Below are 18,831 nucleotides of genomic sequence, written 5' to 3'. Positions count from 1 at the left end.
TGCTGAAGACCAATCCTAACCTGGATCTTCATGGGTATAATTCAGTTGAGATGTTGAAGGACTAGTATCAAAGCTTTATGATCATCAGAAACTTCCAGAAATCTTGTGTTTTGAGTGAAAGACAAAGAGAACCATCATTTAAATCATCACAAATTGAATTTATACTTAAGTCAAATTTGGATGAAACAAGTTGGATCTAATACATTCAGTGGCCGTGAACACTGATAGTTCTGAAACTTTTGAAACTGTAATTTTCCAAAACCTCCATGTCTGCACATTGCAAACATGACATTGAATATTTCCATAAAGATGTATTGCTGACCCACTGCCCAAAATTCATGGAAATGGGCTGGTTTTTAAACCAGGCAAAAACAAAATAATATCAACACCTTGTGAACAATATAACATTTTTTATTTACAAGCTTTGTTGCAACTGTATTACAAAGTCACGAAAAAGTTTCCCCATAAAGTATACCAACCACACAGTAATGTACACATTTACAGACTTGTATGTACAGAGGTTGAATGTCATGTGTTTGACAAATGATATTCACCTGCAACTGATTTTGGTTGAGCACAATAAATAAGATCTGGCAAGCCTTTGTAACTAAACAGAAACAACATATGGTAAATGGTTGATCAACTGAACATAATCACTTGAAAATTATGTGATGAACATTTCACTTTAATGAATTTGAATTGGATTACAAGATGATGAATTAAGTAAACATTCAACAGAGACAAATTTAGTAAAGACATATTTTTGTAAATTTCAGATGTTTAAGATCAGGATGAATTTATTTGAAAAGTTAATAACTTAAATCAAACCTGTTCTAAATATTCTGTAGTGGTAGCATTTACTTAAAACATTGCACAAAGGAAGGGAGATAACTCTAAATCTTGACAAGCACAGCAAATAAAATGGTCATACAGCACTTTGTGGAATATGTTTGGCAGAACAGTCATTATTAGAAATATCATCCACTACATTCAACTTAACATTTGAAACGTCTATAGTCTACAAGTTTCACATGCATAACAACTAATATGTTAAATGAAAATGACAATTTTAATATCAGTTGAAGTATGAACATGCTTTTTGTACAATGCAAGTTACGGAATTTACCAAGCACAAAAATAAAACTCCATCTTGTCATGACACAGCTGAAGATGGCATAGAAAGTATCAATGTATATAAAAACTGCTTTTAAGAAATAAGAGTAGGAAGTTACACAGCTTTCAGAAAATGATAAACAGCTTGAGAAAAAATGTTTTGGGGGAACAGCACAGTTTACAGATGTGAGGAATAGATTCTGACGATCTTGAACAAATTTGACAAATCCAAACCACAAATCCAACTGCTCTTGACATAAAGAGAAAGTATCAGTATCTGATTGTTCCTATTGAAATCGATTAATGACTCCTTGGGAGCAATGTGATACAGTTTTGAATCTATACATACACTTTGAAAATAATTAAGCACCACGATAATTGTCAGTATGAAAAGAGCAATTCAATGTAATCAAATCCTGTATATATTTTTTGACAAAAAAAAATCATTTTAGGCTACAAAGTGAAATACATGTATTGAAAACACAAACCAAAATTGACTATTTAATGACATTTTATAACTATTTGATGGTAATTATGATTATCCCTTGCCTGTTTGCATCTTAAAATTACATGTGAACATAAGGGTTTGTATACCAACTGGTTTGATCATCAGCTTCAGCTGTACCTGAAACTTTTGTTAAACTAAGGTCAGATTGACATATCCAACGATACCCTGAAGTTCAGCTTATGTGAGAGCAAGAGCATGTATATATGTTTGAAACAGTAACCATTGCTAAGGTGGGTACTCAGGACGAACAGTATAACTGTACATTCAATGATCCAGTCATGCACAACAACATAATACTGTATAAAACATTACCTATGTGCGACGTACATGACCTATTATTGAAATATTTGTATTAGAACTTATTCTCATTGAGAGTGTTAGGTTTAAAGCTGCTTTGAACAGTATTCCAGTTTTATCACCATGTGTCAGCTTAATGTGGAAACTTCGAGTGTTGTAAGTTTTAAACATTTAACACTTTGGTGAAGCACCAGTTTGGTGCTGACAAGCCTAGAAACAATCAGGGGTCGGGATTTGAAGAACCTTTTCTAAATAATATCGACACGATATAATATTTCTTTCAACATGATCAACATTTTTATCCTTTGGGTGGTGGTCTGTCCTTTTTAGCTTCCTTTTCTCAAGAACTGTTAAAATAGTGGATTTCTTAGTACAGTTGAATTTTCAAAAGGAGATAGGTAAAACACCTAAAATCCCCCCCACGATACCAGGAAGACAAAGCGTAAACATTCTTTCTTGAGGATGAATATATTCTTCTAATCATCATAATACATTACATCATGCATACATTAATTGGATTCAACAGAAAAATTCACAATTCCTCCACTGATCTCTGCCTATTCTGATAACACCTGGTCCAACATGACTTACTTTCTTTATTTAGTCAAGTAAATAAGAGTTTTGGTTTATCACTGCTCTGAACAGTATCACTGTGTGTCAGCTTCATGTGGGAGAAAATCCCTATCTGACATACACCCTAGAAGTTTACCACAAAGGGTGAAATCCATCTGCACTTGTACAAAGCTGACAGACCAAGGGTCACACCAGGATGAGTCTGGACTGAACCCAGGCCAAGTGATACTGACTGCGCTAAGACACTGGACCACCTGTGCCCTCCAGCAGAGACAAGTATGGTCCAGCCACTACACCTGGTGCACATCTACTGTTTCCTTCCAAACATGATATGATTTGTGAGCCACCACATGAGTAAAGGCTGTAATATTGCTATAGTCAGTATAAGATATAAGCTGCGTTTGTTTCCACGAGAGAAATCGTCCCCAGTACTGTGGGGCTGTATCTGCACCCTCAGTGTTCGAACCTGCAACACAGAAGTGGTAGGTATGAAAGTCTTTTAAATGGAAAGTTGACAAACAACATGATCACGACCTGGGCCATGGACTTGGGTCGCAAACAACATCACGGAACATTGTCAATTTGTAGTTGACAATGTAAGACAAGATTATTATTTATATACATGCAGATATGATAATTCCTGCTTGAAAGTGCTTTGAGTGTGTTTTTAATGAGACATTTACTCTAATAGGAAAGTATCTTATTATTAGAACCTTTTCAAATGTCATTTTATAAGGGAATCCAAGTAAGATAAGTTACAGGAATATGGAAAGAAGTGACATGGGTTGAATAGTATTTGAAAATGCAAGGATAACTAATAGTAGGGATGCCACGATACATCGATACTTTTGCTAAGACAATACAATTAGTTTTGAAAGTATCGGTTTAAATATGTTTATGTATGGTTTACATTTTGCAATTGTATCATGTTTTTTGATTTTATGAGTGTTATAAATGATTATTTTTCATGCACAATGATGGGAAATTGGAACTTTTTAATCTCTGAGAATAAAAAATGTTGATCTTTTCATGGACAATTATAAAATATGAAATATTAATGTTCAAAATGTAACTAAATTTACGCAATAATGCCGCGAAAAATAGGTATCGTGATACTTATGGAATCGTGACATGGGTATCGTGATACGTATCGATTCATGAAACTTATGTATTGTGACATCCCTATCTAATAGCATATGAAATATGTCAGGACTCCTGAGCCTGCGGGTGAGTGAGTGAGTTTAGTTTTACGCCGCACTCAGCAATATTCCAGCTATGTGGCAGCGGTCTGTAAATAATCGAGTCTGGACCAGACAATCCAGTGATCAACAGCATGAACATTGATCTGCAAAATTGGGAACCGATGACATGTGTCAACCAAGTCAGCAAGCCTGACCACCCAACCTTGTAAGTCGCCTCTTACGACAAGCATGGGTTACTGAAGATCAATATTCTAACCCGTGTAACAGGCCAAATTTTACCCCTGGCCAAACCTTCCCCAGGAAAGTTTCCCCACCCTTGAATCAACTTTAAAGGCTACTCGCTTTCCCATCCTTGTTCTTATATCAAAGGGGAAGATTCTTTAGCCTAGGCCAAACTTTCCCCCCTAGGCAAAAAAGTCTGAAAACAAGACAAGCTATTTGAACCATTGATAAGATAACTTTGATGTCAAGTTCCCTTGAATCAACTTTAAAGGCTACTTGTTTCCCATCCTTGTTCTAGATATATCTGAAAGGGGAGATTCTGGCCCTAGCATTTGGCTATTTCTTCCCCAACCTTGAAATTATAAACAAACATGTTTATGAAAAAGGGACACATTGATAACAACTTCAGTCAAAGTCATTGTGAAAATACAAGACACTGGGGCTGGCCGGTTGTTGTGTTGATGTCAAGTTCCATTAACAATTTACACTACAGGTCATCTTCATCTTCATATATAACATGCATATGGTTCCCATTTTCGTTTCAATACCCTTCTATAAGGTGAGATTAAAAAGAAAAGCAAGCATAAAAGCAAAGATATTATATCATTACTATTGTTTTATATTATCATTTACTTATTTTTATATTTCAATAATTTACTTATCCCCACTTACTCAAAATTGGCTTATGTCAAAATCATTACTATATTCGAAACTTTAACTAAATACCCAGTTCTTACTTGGATGTCCATAGCAATTCAAGCTTATGTGAATAATGTTCCATTACATTTATACATCAAATAGAACAAAATTAGATAATAAACAGCATGATAAGAGAGCAAGCAACCTGTGTATATTACATGTTATTTACCCATCAAATGTGCGATAAAATGTTTACATCTTATGGTGGACAGATGAAGAACTTATGCAATGTGTCTTCATAGGAATGTCGGCAGGAGCAGGATGGATTTAGAGATATATGCCGTTCAAATATGTATGCATTCAAATCACAACACCCAAGTCAGAGGTAAAAATGGACTTATTTAGCAAAAATGTGTACCAAAATATAAGTCAAACCTACTGTCGGTTTATAAGAGCAAGGGTGGGGAAGAAGTAGCCTAGCTAGGCCAGAATCACCCCTTTGATATAAGAACAAGGGTCCCCCTAGCTAGGCCAGAATCTTCCCACTTTTCATAGAAAACAGAACAAAATATCCTAGTTTAAACAGGGGAAAGTGTGGCCTAGGAGGGAGGGGAGTTTAGCCTAGCCCAAACTTTCCCCAGGGTAAGGATATCCTAGGACAAAACCTCCCTTGGGAAAGTTTGGCCTAGGCCAGATTCCCCCGGGGAAAGTTTAGACCAGGGAAGAAATGGCCTGCTACACTGGACCTTCATGGGTCTGAGCCGGTGGGAGGAAATCCAGCATCAGCATGGTGCTGGCAGATCCAGGATGATAAAGGGGTGACTGGACTTACCAGGAAGAAGACGAGTGAGATGCTGAACCAGAGCAGCACTCCATAGTAGCCCATACGTTGTAACACTAGGCCTGCCAGCATACACACGATCATTCTGCAACAATACAAAACACTAAAGGACTGGACAACACTCAGCAACATATCAATATATTGGTTTATTTTGGTCATGATCAGCTAGAGCCATGACATTGACAAGGGAAGGTGGTGGTAACTGCTGGGGGAGGTTTGGTAAGGAATTTTGAAACTGGAAACATTCTAAGGGTTCCAAACACGTTTCCACTAAGGATCGACAGAGAAGGGAGAGATGCAAAGTGTCAGGCTTTCCAAAGAAACCTTTGCCACTGTGCAGAAAAGTGCAGAAAAGCCCACATTAATTGTGGAAATAGCAACATAAACATAATACCTTGCTACTGAAACAGTAAAAACGGCAACTTTAAATCGCTAAAACTGCATAAAAACGAAGAGCTTGCAACTTCGATTTTGTGATCATGACATGGAAGAGGAAGTCTCGACCGCATGTTAACATTTTCCAGCTTGGACAAAAGTTACATTCCCTTTTTAAGTATTTCTGTTGTATTATATGATGTATCCCACCTCCAGCAATATCCCTAGAATATCCTGCTGAAGGACATAAAAAATGAGCGCCAAATATTATCTGGACGCAAGGATCTGAATCCCAGAGTACTGAGTGACCCACTGACACAAGGATAGGAATGTCCCTGATGCCACAGCTGTACCCCAGGTAACACACGATACCACCGCTTACCCTACAAACTTGTACCCCAGGTAACACATGATACCACAGCTTACCCTACAAACTTGTACCCCAGTAACACATGATACCACAGCTTACCCTACAAACTTGTACCCCAGGTAACACATGATACCACAGCTTACCCTACAAACTTGTACCCCAGGTAACACATGATACCACAGCTTACCCTACAAACTTGTACCCCAGGTAACACATGATACCACAGCTTACCCTACAAACTTGTACCCCAGGTAACACATGATACCACAGCTTACCCTACAAACTTGTACCCCAGGTAACACATGATACCACAGCTTACCCTACAAACTTGTACTCCAGGTAACACATGATACCACAGCCTACCCTACAAACTTGTACCCCAGGTAACACATGATACCACAGCTTACCCTACAAACTTGTACCCCAGGTAACACATGATACCACAGCCTACCCTACAAACTTGTACCCCAGGTAACACATGATACCACAGCTTACCCTACAAACTTGTACCCCAGGTAACACATGATACCACAGCCTACCCTACAAACTTGTACCCCAGGTAACACATGATACCACAGCCTACCCTACAAACTTGTACCCCAGGTAACACATGATACCACAGCCTACCCTACAAACTTGTACTCCAGGTAACACATGATGCCACAGCTTACCCTACAAACTTGTACCCCAGGTAACACATGATACCACAGCTTACCCTACAAACTTGTACCCCAGGTAACACATGATACCACAGCTTACCCTACAAACTTGTATCCCAAGTAACACATGATGTCGAGGTACTTGAGGTCAGTCCTCAGGTTCATCACGTACAGCGTGAACATGACAACCAGCAACTCAATGATGAACCAAACAAGGGCAGAGCTTGCTTGGATACCTAGTTGCTCTGGAGTAAACCTGCAAAACACAAATTGCTCTCAATAAACTACAGTTATAACAAACTCAAACAAACCACTAATGTTAGTTTTATCCATCAGGTCAATGTAAGAGTGTTTCTTATAAACATAGTTTACTGTTCATCTAGACACACTATACAGTAACAGAGGCAGAGCACTCCTATTGAATCAGGGTGCATGACCCCAAGTTTGATACTTGGTGTGTACAGATGTAATCGTATTACAACACGTCATAACTAGAACCATGATTACCACCTCATTGTGTGATGTGTTACCAACAAAAACAATGCATCCATTAACTACAAATTACTTTGTTGATTACTTTCCTTCATCTATCAGTGTTTGGTTGAGGAGTCAGTCTTTCAATATGGATAAGGTTCTTGGATTACAAAGTTTTAGAAAGGTTCCGACTGAATTTCATTACAAATGACAGTATAAAGGGGCTGGTGGAGGTTTGGGGGATGTTGCTGTGCCCCAAACATTCTACATTCATACATTAATGGGTGGTATGGTACACTAAGTGTAAGATTCCATTATTTTTCTAATATTGATATTCATCTGGATTGTTAATGACAGGCATAAAACAACATTCACTCACTCACTCACTCCATGGACATACCTGTCTTGTGTTCCTAGTACTAGACCTGCTACCAAGATATAGGTGACAAATGCCATTACTGAAACAGAAACAGTGTCAACGTCTCATCACATACATTCACCCTTACATGACAACACAGAAGAAACCTTAAAAATATGTGGAGAGGCTAAAAGGCTAACAATATAGGGATGATGCTAAAAGTTTTGCAGACTCAAAAAAAACAATCCATTCATCCTCAGATATTTTACAGTAGACATCTACGAGTGAATTAAATTTAATGCTGTCTTGAACAGTACCCTATTTAATAACAGTTATTGTGGGAGAAATAGAAGTCTAATTGAAATCCAAAACATCATTTTCCGGCTATGCCAAGATGCACTTTGCCCTTCCTCTTTAATGAATTAGCTTCAGATTACACCTCACAGGTCTGCATAGTGTGTAGAATGCAAGCCTTTGCCAGAATGAATTGAGAGTGAAGTATTGGTAAAATGAGCAATAATTCAATAACAAATCGCAACACAAGGACTGGTCTAGAGTGTAAGACAACAGAGACAGGAACAGCGAAACGTACCTGGAATATATAAATCAGGAGCATTGACTTCATATCTTGGAGCTACCGGCTCATCCTGGTTGTACTTAATGGACCAGTCCTATAAACCATATAGGATACAAGGCATCACCTTTTGCACATACAACAGATTTATACATTGAAGTATTACAGAGCATGATATTGCAATATTTTCTTAAAGGTTCCTAAGCTTAGCAATTTCTACTAGTTATGAACTTCTTCACACCAGTGCAAGCTGCCAACATCAGCGGGTATTACAAGAACATCTGAAAATCATGGGTTCTGACAACGTCATTGCTATCAACAATGTGATCTTTGACATGAAGCAGTGAGTTGGCTTCAAGGAACACCCATAAAGAGAATACTGTGTGTTATTAGCTGACACTTACTAAAGGCCTTTATGAGAATATAATGGTTGCTTATACTGACTTCAAAAGACTGACTGACTGAGTTTGGTTTTCGCGCTTTTAGCAACTTACAACATGTGTGAACACCAGAAAAAGCCACACATTGTACCCCCCGGGTCTTCTTGCCAACGCTTTAACCACTAGGCTACCCCACCGCCCTGACCTCCAAAGAAACAACTTACTGCATGTGTGAAAGGGAAAGCCAGAAGCCCCAGCTTCTTGCCAACGTAAGCTGTGTCTACAGCAAAGTAATATTTGATTTTGGACGTCGCTACATACTGTTCTATCTGTAAGAAAAACAGTATTATGATCAAATATGATACTGTATAACCACAGAAAGCATCTTATATTTTGCTAATTCACAAAAATAATAGAGAGGGCAGATAAATGTGTGAGAAAAGTACAAGGTGATCAGATCAATAACATTAATCACTCTGTGTTAATCAACAAAAGACATTATCAGAGCAAATCTGGTACACAAACCCACGGCAAACAGATCTTGGCACTCAACAGAGTGGCAGGGGTGGAAATAACCCATTGCCCGACGTCCGAGTCCAGTGTTTTTTTCTGTCGGGCAAGCAAATTTGTATATCACACTGTACCGGTGTCCAGTTGACTTTCCAATGTTAACTATGTTGTTTATTTAAAAATCAGCAAGAAAACGGTCGGTATACTGGAAAAAATATCAGGGCAAGTGACTTTACATGTGCCACTATACCGGAGTACACTATCAATTTTAAAGTTATTTCCACCCCTGAGTGGTATGGTACCTTTAGGACTAGGTGGGTTGGAGGGTGCTATTTAGCAAGTGAGTTGGGTTTTCATGCCGGTTCAAACAGTATTCCAGTTATATGATGGTGTCTCAGCTGAATGTGGACGTGATGCAAAGTGATGCATGTCTCAGTAGTTCACCACTCTAGTGAACCCTACAACCACAGGCATAATGCTGACAAACCTAGATTCATTATCATTACAGACTCGGACTCGTCTTCTGGCATGCAAGCAGACACACCTCTGCAAAGACAAAATGAGGGCCACCTATGTTCCCTTCAATGGGCCATATGGGCCTCCACCGACTCATTTCAGCCATGTTTCCCACTGAGCACATGACTTACATTCTTGTTGAGCATATCTTTACTCTGGCCTGCCCATGAGGTGCCATACTGCATTGCCAAGTTAGCCATGGGGTCTTGAATGTACTGTTGTCCAGGAAACTGATTGACATCACCAGGTGGCATTCCACTTGGGTCATAACCTGCAAATAGACAGTTACGCTAGGGACAGGATTCATTTAACAGTCTGACAAATGTTGTATTCCCTTTAAATATCTAACATGAAATGGGCGGAAGAAGGTGCTGTGAGTGAGTTGGAATTGTCGTCACTGTGAATAGTATTCCAGTTATATCATGGCGGGGAGGGTGTTGAAAGAACCAACGACAAAGGCTGTGGGATGTTGAGCACCCAGGGACAATAATATATTTGTCCAAATCTACAATCATTTGTGTCATTTATATCTTCCAAAATGTTTCACACAAGTATTCAGTGACACCTCTGTCTATACTTGCTAGTTGTGTCAAGTGCTGCAACGGTATACAGCGGTTTTCAATAAACAGCGTTATTTACTCTCGGTTTGATTTATGGTTCAGATTGTGCTGATTTCAGTTCGGTCCGTAAATAGCATGATATATAGCTAAATAATGCAACGAGACTTCTAGTAATTGGTTCAATTGAATCAATTCGTAGTGGCGAGCTAATCACTTTGACTGATAAGCAAGTGTTTGTGAACAAAATAACGACTGGTCTGATTGGCGCAATTCAGCCAATCCCTATCGCTGTCACTGATAAGCGTGAGATTTGAATCCATGGTTACGAGCAAGATGGAGGTTATTGATGGCATTCCCAAACTATGCGAGCCACCATTATCCCTAGTGCTGGTACTGGCATACAACCTGCAATACGATACGTATCACGATACTAAAATTTTAGTTACGACGATATATTGCCAAAGTATTGTGCACGGAAGCTGCGATACGATACGAATCCCAATATAAGGGTGGCAATACGATACGTATCACGATACTGAAATCTTTAATTCTAACACCAACTGTAAAAGACCTTAAGATAAAAACAAAACTATTTAAAAGTATTTAGTCAAATTCAGCCAGTGTTTTTCAATGTTCATTCGGAAATGAGATAATTAAGTTTATACAGACTTCGTGAATGTTAATAAAATGCGAGTGCTCTGTTTGACACAGTTCCTGACACAAGAATGTCCGAGAAACTTATGAAGGGAAAATAAGTATGCATATATTTTAATCATCAAGGTGAGGTGAGGTGAGGTGAGGTGGAGGTGAGGTGAGGTGAGGTGAGGTGAAATTGGGTTTAACGTCGTGCTTGAGAACATGTGCATGCGTGTATATGTATGCATGTGGCTGCTTGTACTAGCCCAGACTTAAGCTGGTTTTATAGTGCTAGCCCACTGAGATACCATGCCGCAGTGAAGCATGAATACCCCACTCGGACACATTATACTGAGTCCAAGCCGACCAGTCCTTGTTGTACCCATTAATGCTGAGCGCCAGGCAGGGACCAACAAGTACCATATTTTAACGTCTTTGGTATAACGCTGGCGGGGATCGAACCTGACCTTCCGCTCTCCAGGCAGACGCTCTAACCACTACACCACGGAGGCTGTGTTTAATCATCAAACAAAAGTAAGTCTTTCTTGTCAGATATCGCGATTCGGCAATATTCAAAGTGAAACATCGATGTATCGTGGCCCATTTTAAGTATCGTATCGGGATATACGGCAATGTAAACCTTTGTATCGATTCACTGTATCGGCAGCCCGTCAGATCGATGCATCGATGTGTATCGATGAATCATCACACCACTAATTATCCCTACGATATTTTGTATTGTTTTATACTCCAAGTCATTGAAATATATTTGACGACTTATTTTATTTTGTTTTATGTCAAGGAATGAAAAAAGAACAAACCTTTTTTTCCTTAAAACTGTGCTTTGTGTATTGAATATACCAAAAAGAGCGGTTGATACTGTGATACGTATCATATCGAACCAGGAGTGTATTGTTGCAGCCCCAATTGTGTCTAGTATTTACCCTTCTGAAGGGTTGTCATAGATAAAGTTAGGGAAAAAATACCAGCGCCTTGAGCATGCACTAGTGCGTGGATATGTGCGCTATGTAAATATCCAAAAATAATAATAATGAAGTGAGAAAGTCCTCCTGCTTGACCCACCTTGTGGTTGTCCATAGTTGCCAGGGGGAGGAAACTGTCCTGGTTGTGGTGGGGAGCTGGTGTCTTGAAACAACTGAGGCTTCTGTGACTTGGTGCCCTTGGCCTTCCGTTTCTGCCCAGCTGTAGACAACATTTGCACATGCAGCTACCATTTATCTATCTATCATTTAATAATTCATAATAATATACAGAATAATCTTCACAAGACTTGTTTTATATGCTACATTTGAAAACTTATTTCATAGTAGTGACAAACATATGCAAACTGAATTAACATAAATTGGCTAGTGTTTTATGGTATATAAGTATGATTATCAGAAGCTTTAGGAAATGCAAACACTTACCAATGTTTAGGTACACAAAAGTCACCGAGAGTGCATACAACATTGACATCAAGACAACAACAATTGCAGGAGTAAAATGCTTAGTAAGCAAAACAGTCTACAATGTCTACTATGTTACTTGTACAATCTGTTTAATGAAAACATATTTGAGTTATAAAAGTAAAATACAGTAAAACAAACATATTTTTTGTTTTTCATCAGAGAGCAATATTTCAGCTTCAACACATCTGGCCATGAAGTAACCTGCTGAGAATATTAACAAGTGGTTGACAGAGCAGCAAACTGTATGACCACAGTCTTGTTGTAACTCTTGGCGCAGTCACAGCTGAGAAATGCATTTCACTTCAATCATGCATGTAACAACCATACAGCAGTCATTGTGACCACCAGATCAACATGTTAGTTGTCTCAGCCCCTGAACAGCCAGAGACTGTGTAATATCCAAGCTAGGTAAACAAGAATTAATGTATTTAAGTTGACATGATCACCAAAAATATCAACAAAGAACCAGATTATCCTCTGTCTGGATGCCTGTGTGTGACGTCTTGTGCCAGCTGTTGTGTTAGTGAATCTGCCTGTTAGGGGATCTACATGTTCTGTTGTGTATGTATGATGCTATAGCAATACCCAGTGTTCACGAAGGGTGTTTCAATGTAACAGGACATTGGGTCCTGTAAGTTTCAGATGTCTGTCTGACCCACTGAAAATGCATAGGACCCATAGAATAAAATTAAACACACATTTCAGATTTAACATTTCTTATAATTGGCATTGAAATTATTAACAAACATAACATTTATAAATAGCCAACAAGTGTCACATGTCACATATAACAACTTCAGTCAAAGTCATTGTGAAATATACAGTCAGACACTGGGGCTGGCGGGTTGTAGACTTCTATCGGAACGTTGGCGAATCTGCCAGATTTGTCAGAGGGTCAGACGCTATTCGTGAACACTGAATACCTCATAAACCCATGCACATGACCAACACACAACAATATCAAGCACAGTCCTTTATTCAATAACGAATCTGGAGAAATTTGATCAAAATAATATGATCAACGAATCTGGGAAAATTAGATACAAATAATATGATCATATACAAAAATAAAAGTGGGACAATGCACTGATGTATCAGGACATACCAAGATTTCATATAACTATTATGCAGTAGGATGACATAAATTTGAAACGATAGTTTCAAAGTTATTAAGTGTCACCAGAACAATAATTGTTTCTGTTTTTGGTCCAAATAACACAAGTTCACATTTTGTTCATAAACCTGGAAGTTGTCGAAGGCTTTAAACTCGTTTTTATAAAGATTCGTAGACGTTCTGAAGAAGGACAACTAACTGCACTCAACAAGCCTGAAAGGCCTTAAAATCTTTTCACGTTCATACAAACTGTGCTTTGTGTGACATATGCACTTGGTATGTTTGTTTTGGGGAAAACAGTTTAGAGTTACCTGCCCTTTTGTAAAAGAATAAGCACACAAAACAGCCTGCTTTGGTAATTTGAGTAGCAGTGAATACTTTTAGGATGAATGAGCACACATTCTGTGAATATTTTCTGTAAAGTTTGTTTGTCCAGTTTGAATGACAAATTTCTACTAAACAACATATGGACTTTTTGTTAATCATTACTAAATTTTCCCCTTGTGACACTGACCTCCCTCTATTTCGGGCAATAGAGATAGTCAGATGTTCATGCATTTGTTCATCACCATTGGTCATATCCAGTTAGTCTGCTTCTGGACTAACACTTTTGTAGTTTTTGGACCAGACCAAACTGGGTATCAACTAGCATGACTGGTTTGAGCATCAGTCAACTCATTCGAGTCTGTGTCTGTGTCATAACTTCACTTGTCAATGTTGTACATGATGATCTACTTATCTTCTCTTATGAAGTGATAAAGAAAAGTGGCAGTGAGCAACCTTTCATCGAGTAGTGGAATATTGTTTTCTACTTCATAATATATACCACTGTAACAAATTATCCGCTGCTAATGAACTCTAATCATGACAAACAGGACATAGCATTATGTGAAGATCTCGTCTGCCCTGGAACCTACACTGGTTACAAAACATCCCATGATGATATGCTCATCTTATGGTTAAACACAGAAGTTCAAAACTACATGTAACACAAAGGGTACATATTCATGCAGGTTGCTCATAACTAACATAACTCTCACACTTCCATGGAAACCAAACAAAAATCATTGTAAACACTAATACTCCACAAAATAACCCCCAAAAACAGTATTGGTTTCACTTTTACCCATACATTTATGTCTATAATAGTTTCTTGTCTTCACAGTTAGGCTGTAAGTGTTAGATGTAAGCCTACAAGCCAACTAGTCAACAATAGCTTATGGTTAGTGATTATAATGATTCAAGGACATTCTGCATGTTTATTGTTTCAACCTGTATAACAGTATCATCAGACATGTTGGTGACCTCCCTTTTAGAAAGTACTGACTACTATCCCATGTACAAATTACAATGAATAGGAATGTTGCTGTAACTGAATCTACATGGTATTAAATATTGACAAAGAAGCCAAACAGAAAAAAAATTAAATATTAAAAATACAAGATCATTTACCTTTCCATATTGGAAAGAAGTTACATTGAATGCTGAACATGCTTAGAAACAAGAACAAAACAAAAGAAAAAATACATCTAAACATCTAAAAAATGTTAAACCATGCTATCATGCTCAAAGTCTAGAATTGTAGAACAGTTAGATTTTCAACCTAGAGTTCATGTATATTTAGTACATACTGAAGCTACAAAGCATAGCATTATAATTTAGGTCAGGCAGTATTTATGTGGACAAGGAGTGCAATGCTGTACATTTGGAAACAATCATTACTACCACTCTTACACATGCAAATAGAATGTCAGGAAGTCCCAAGCCATATCCAGGCTTTGTTGTTAGTACAGTTCATAACATCCTCTATATAATGCATCAACAGCTACAAAATATGGTGATCTTCTGGTCATGTTGAATGAATGTTAATTCAATGTAAACATACAATGCGGAATAGACCTGTCCTAGGGTATGTTTCTGTATTCTGATTTTGGCTATGGTATGATTCTGCATACAGAAACGTACATGGAGTACATATCAAGCTTCAGGTCATTGGTAAAAAATCACACCCAGAAGAATGTAACACATCAGCCTAACAAATTAACTGACTTCACAAATGACATGATTTGGGTTGTATCTTATTTCAATATAAATATTTTTCTTCTCTTGTACAAAACAACAAAGAGACTACTACCTTGACTTAATGAGGGCTATCTATCCTACGATCCCAGAGACCGAGTCCACACCAAAACTCACACACACCATTTACAAAATAAATGAAGTTTTGGTCAGTCTTCAATGTCAAAAGTGTGTGGGTTATACTGTGACACTACAACAAATTAGTGATAAACTTTCAACAGGCTTTGTAACTTTATATTTCTAATCTTGACTTATCAGATCATGCCAGTGAATATACTTCATTCACGGAACACCATGCAGTATATACATCATGCACGAAAATGCTCATTGACAATACAGTGCTATTTGTGCAAGGGACAATGCTCAGGCTTTTGGGAAAGTTTTGTTCAGCTGGCACGCCACTCGATAGACACACAACATCCAGACGTCAAATAAACTGGACGTACACTTACGCTGTCTGAAGCCAGATGGGACGTCCATTTTCTGAAAATAAACAATACTTTCAATAACAAGTTATCAAGGAAATAAACAGGTCGAAACTGCCTATACGATTAATCGTGCAAGAACATTTTACCACGTTGCACTGTCAAAAACCCGAGTCTGAGTTGGCAAGACACACAGACAGACAGGGGCATTAACTCAAGCCTTGAGAGTTACCTCCCTTGTACCTAACAGATGACAGGGATGGACAGTAAATTTGAGAATGAACAGCGAACACAGCAACTGTACCAAATCCTTTTCGCAAATGCCAGTTTCCTATAGCATCAAATGACAAAGCCATTTTGACATTTTTAACTTGACAACATTGCACAACGGTCATCAACTTTAGGCAGCTGTTTATCAGTTGCTGATATATACATAGCTTATTCTGATTCCCAGGGAGAATAGAATTTACGATTTTCAGATATGAATGAAAACAATCGGCTCAACCATCATATACATACAAATTGTTAGTTTTGGACATGTTTCTTCACTGTTAATTCATTTAATTCATAAACCAGTGCCTCTATTTACATGTGTAGGCCTACACGTACGTCGTTTTAAGAAGTTTTAGCACGCATGATATTTAAACTCACAATATGAAATTTTGTGTTAGTATGTGAAAATATAATATGAAAGTATTTATGCTGAAATTAGTTTCACCCAAGTGGAAGAAGTAGGGAAGAATTTTAATTTTTGAAACTTTTAAAAATAATTGTGACAAACACCCTAGATATGCTACTGCCATTCAACATGTTTTAAACATGAGGTTGCTGTTATACAAAGGCAGTTGCTGTTGTGTTTGAGTACTTGAAACGAACTGCACCCTGTATACCAGAAATCATGTGAGAAAACAAACACGTGAAGATCCGGGTTAGAACAACAACACATGCTTTTCGTAAGAGGCGACCAACGGGATCGGGTGGTCTGCTTCGCTGACTTGGTTGACACATGTCATCGTATCTCGACCGCGTAGATCTATGCTCATGCTATTGATCACTGCGTTGTCTGGTCCAGCCTCGATTACTTACAGACCGCAGCCATATACCTGGAATACTGCTGAGTGCGTTAAACCACCAACTAGAATCTTCGAAAACATGAAACGTTTTGATTTACCCCCTTTTATAATACTATAATCATATAATGTGGTGAATAAGGACATGTTCGCGGATGCTCTTTTTGCCTCTGAGTACACGATGTTCTGAGAATAATTTAAGCATTCCAGTTTTTCACATTATGCGCATTTCAATTTACAACAGTAACTGGAATAGGTGCGCGAAGGGAGATAATCTGCTCATAGTTGACTCGTGTGTGTCGTGTGCAAACCGCGGCAGTTTCCTAATCATGGCTGACCACCACGATTTACCATTCAAAGCTGAATATGCGAAGAGTGGCCGGTCATCCTGTAAAGGATGCAAGGGCTCAATCGGTCAGGATTCTCTCCGACTGGCTATCATGATACAGGTATAAAAGACAAACGACATTATAGAAGAGATGAATGGTCTGTAATGTAATGTCCCACGATGTTGTTATTTTTCGTCTTCCGATAAGAGATAGGTCTAAAGGGTTTTTTAAACAATTGAAATAGGGTAGTGTATGTTTCTGTGCAAGATTTTGTTTATTTATTATTGTTTAATTTGTTAAAGGTGGATATTTTCCTTGTCATCATCTTGCCTGTAAATGTATACACTATATATACATATTCGTAAGCTGAAAGCTCAACATGCTCATGCCGGCATAGTTGGATTGTACCACGTGACGACGAAACAACCAATGAACGAACGTGTTAGGCCAGGGCGGGTAGTGTAAATAATGCAACATGCGCAAAATGTGCATCACGGTCCACGCACGGGACGCAAATGTCACAATCTTTCGACGACGAAAGACTATTAAAATGAAATGTTCTAAAAGAAGTAGTTAATTGCATTTCATTTACTGATTCATTATTTACTGATTTTATTGATTCATTCCGAAATTAAAATTCTCATGAACTCCAGACAGTAAGTTTTTGACATTTCAGCAGTGTGGAGTGAACTTGTTTCCACACCCTTCAATAACTGGACATTCTTTCCAATGGTTTTGAGGAAAATTATGAAGTCTTATATTTCTTGTACTTTCTTGAAACTTAAACTTATATTCATTTCTTCCTTTTTTTCAGTCACCCCACTTTGATGGAAAGGTAAGTCAGACAGTCTGTGTGTTACACACTTGAATTTAGCCTGCCATGACCAGTAAAAGAGGTGCAAATGTAAGACCTGTTACATGTGCAAAAAACTGTATGAGATTGTGTCACTGCCCCCATGTCAGTTCACACAAATTTAAAGTCAGTTCTTTAAAAATATCAAATTGTAATATAATCCAGTTGGAAATATTAAGAAATAGTTGTTTAAAGCAGTTGATCAATGTTGTTGGATAGCTCTGTCACAGAGAAACTGCAGAACATTATAGAAAATCTATTGCTTGCTTGTCTCCAGCTGAGGCTGTCACCTCATCCATTCCTTGATTAGTATCTCGTTTTCTGAAAGCGTATCCTATTATGTACAAAAGAAAAAACTAATTGTCTCACACCACTTGTTTTATCTTAGTAGGGTATGCAGTATGTTTTATTTCATCAAATATTAACTTTGATTCCAACTGGTTGTATTTTCATGGTGGGTTCCATCTTGTTTTCCCAATCTGTAAAAGTTTGCTGTCTCATCTTTATAAGGTCCCAAACTGGTTCCACTATGCCTGTTTCTGGAAACGTTCAAGAGTTGAAAATCCAGACGATATCCATGGATTTCATTCTCTCCGTTGGGACGACCAGCAGAAGATTAAAGACAAAGTTGCTGGTGAGTTGGAGAACTCATGTTACTTGGTTATAGGGGTGAATACCATAAGTA

The 18,831-nt window shown here is 38.0% G+C and overlaps 2 protein-coding genes across 3 annotated transcripts in view; one reads left to right on the top strand and one right to left on the bottom strand.

Annotated features, from left to right (window-relative positions):
• Positions 1 to 395: 395 nt before the first annotated feature.
• LOC124261511 (protein YIF1B-A-like) lies at positions 396 to 16,090 on the bottom strand. Of its 2 annotated transcripts, none has more exons than XM_046695829.1 (10): positions 16,044 to 16,090; positions 15,922 to 15,952; positions 11,891 to 12,010; positions 9,743 to 9,882; positions 8,810 to 8,914; positions 8,224 to 8,302; positions 7,674 to 7,731; positions 6,900 to 7,055; positions 5,387 to 5,480; positions 396 to 2,957 (listed from the first exon to the last, which is right to left on the bottom strand). In XM_046695829.1, the coding sequence occupies exons 2-10, from the start codon at positions 15,947 to 15,949 to the stop codon at positions 2,799 to 2,801; spliced, it is 939 nt and encodes a 312-aa protein (XP_046551785.1). In that variant the 5' UTR covers positions 15,950 to 15,952; positions 16,044 to 16,090; the 3' UTR covers positions 396 to 2,798. The 2 variants fall into 2 exon arrangements, with proteins under 2 accessions (XP_046551785.1, XP_046551784.1); XM_046695828.1 differs by having other exon boundaries at positions 15,916 to 15,952; positions 16,044 to 16,074.
• A 1,164-nt stretch (positions 16,091 to 17,254) lies between these two features.
• The window catches only part of LOC124261513 (poly [ADP-ribose] polymerase 1-like), a 46,669-nt gene continuing 45,092 nt past the window's right edge, over positions 17,255 to 18,831 (top strand). Inside the window, exons 1-3 of the mRNA XM_046695830.1 lie at positions 17,255 to 17,413; positions 18,108 to 18,128; positions 18,657 to 18,780. Of these exons, the coding sequence (XP_046551786.1) occupies positions 17,294 to 17,413; positions 18,108 to 18,128; positions 18,657 to 18,780 (265 nt within the window). The 5' untranslated portion in view covers positions 17,255 to 17,293. The remainder of the gene's footprint in view (positions 17,414 to 18,107; positions 18,129 to 18,656; positions 18,781 to 18,831) is intronic.

The sequence above is a fragment of the Haliotis rubra genome, unplaced genomic scaffold (assembly GCF_003918875.1).
Source record: "Haliotis rubra isolate DU_JTF1 unplaced genomic scaffold, ASM391887v1 Scf80, whole genome shotgun sequence".
NCBI classification, from domain to species: Eukaryota; Metazoa; Mollusca; class Gastropoda; order Lepetellida; family Haliotidae; genus Haliotis; species Haliotis rubra.
This window is presented reverse-complemented; position numbering and strand designations above follow the sequence as displayed.

Excerpts from the sequence above, each read along its gene's own strand:
- LOC124261511 (XM_046695828.1), bottom strand. The coding sequence starts at position 15,949 with ATGGACGTCCCATCTGGCTTCAGACAGCGTAAGT. Across the intron at positions 8,303-8,809 it reads CTTTCCCTTTCACACATGCA|GACTGGTCCATTAAGTACAA; the intron begins GTAAGTTGTTTC and ends TATGGTTTATAG. Across the intron at positions 2,958-5,386 it reads TCTCACTCGTCTTCTTCCTG|GTTCGAACACTGAGGGTGCA; the intron begins GTAAGTCCAGTC and ends TCTGTGTTGCAG.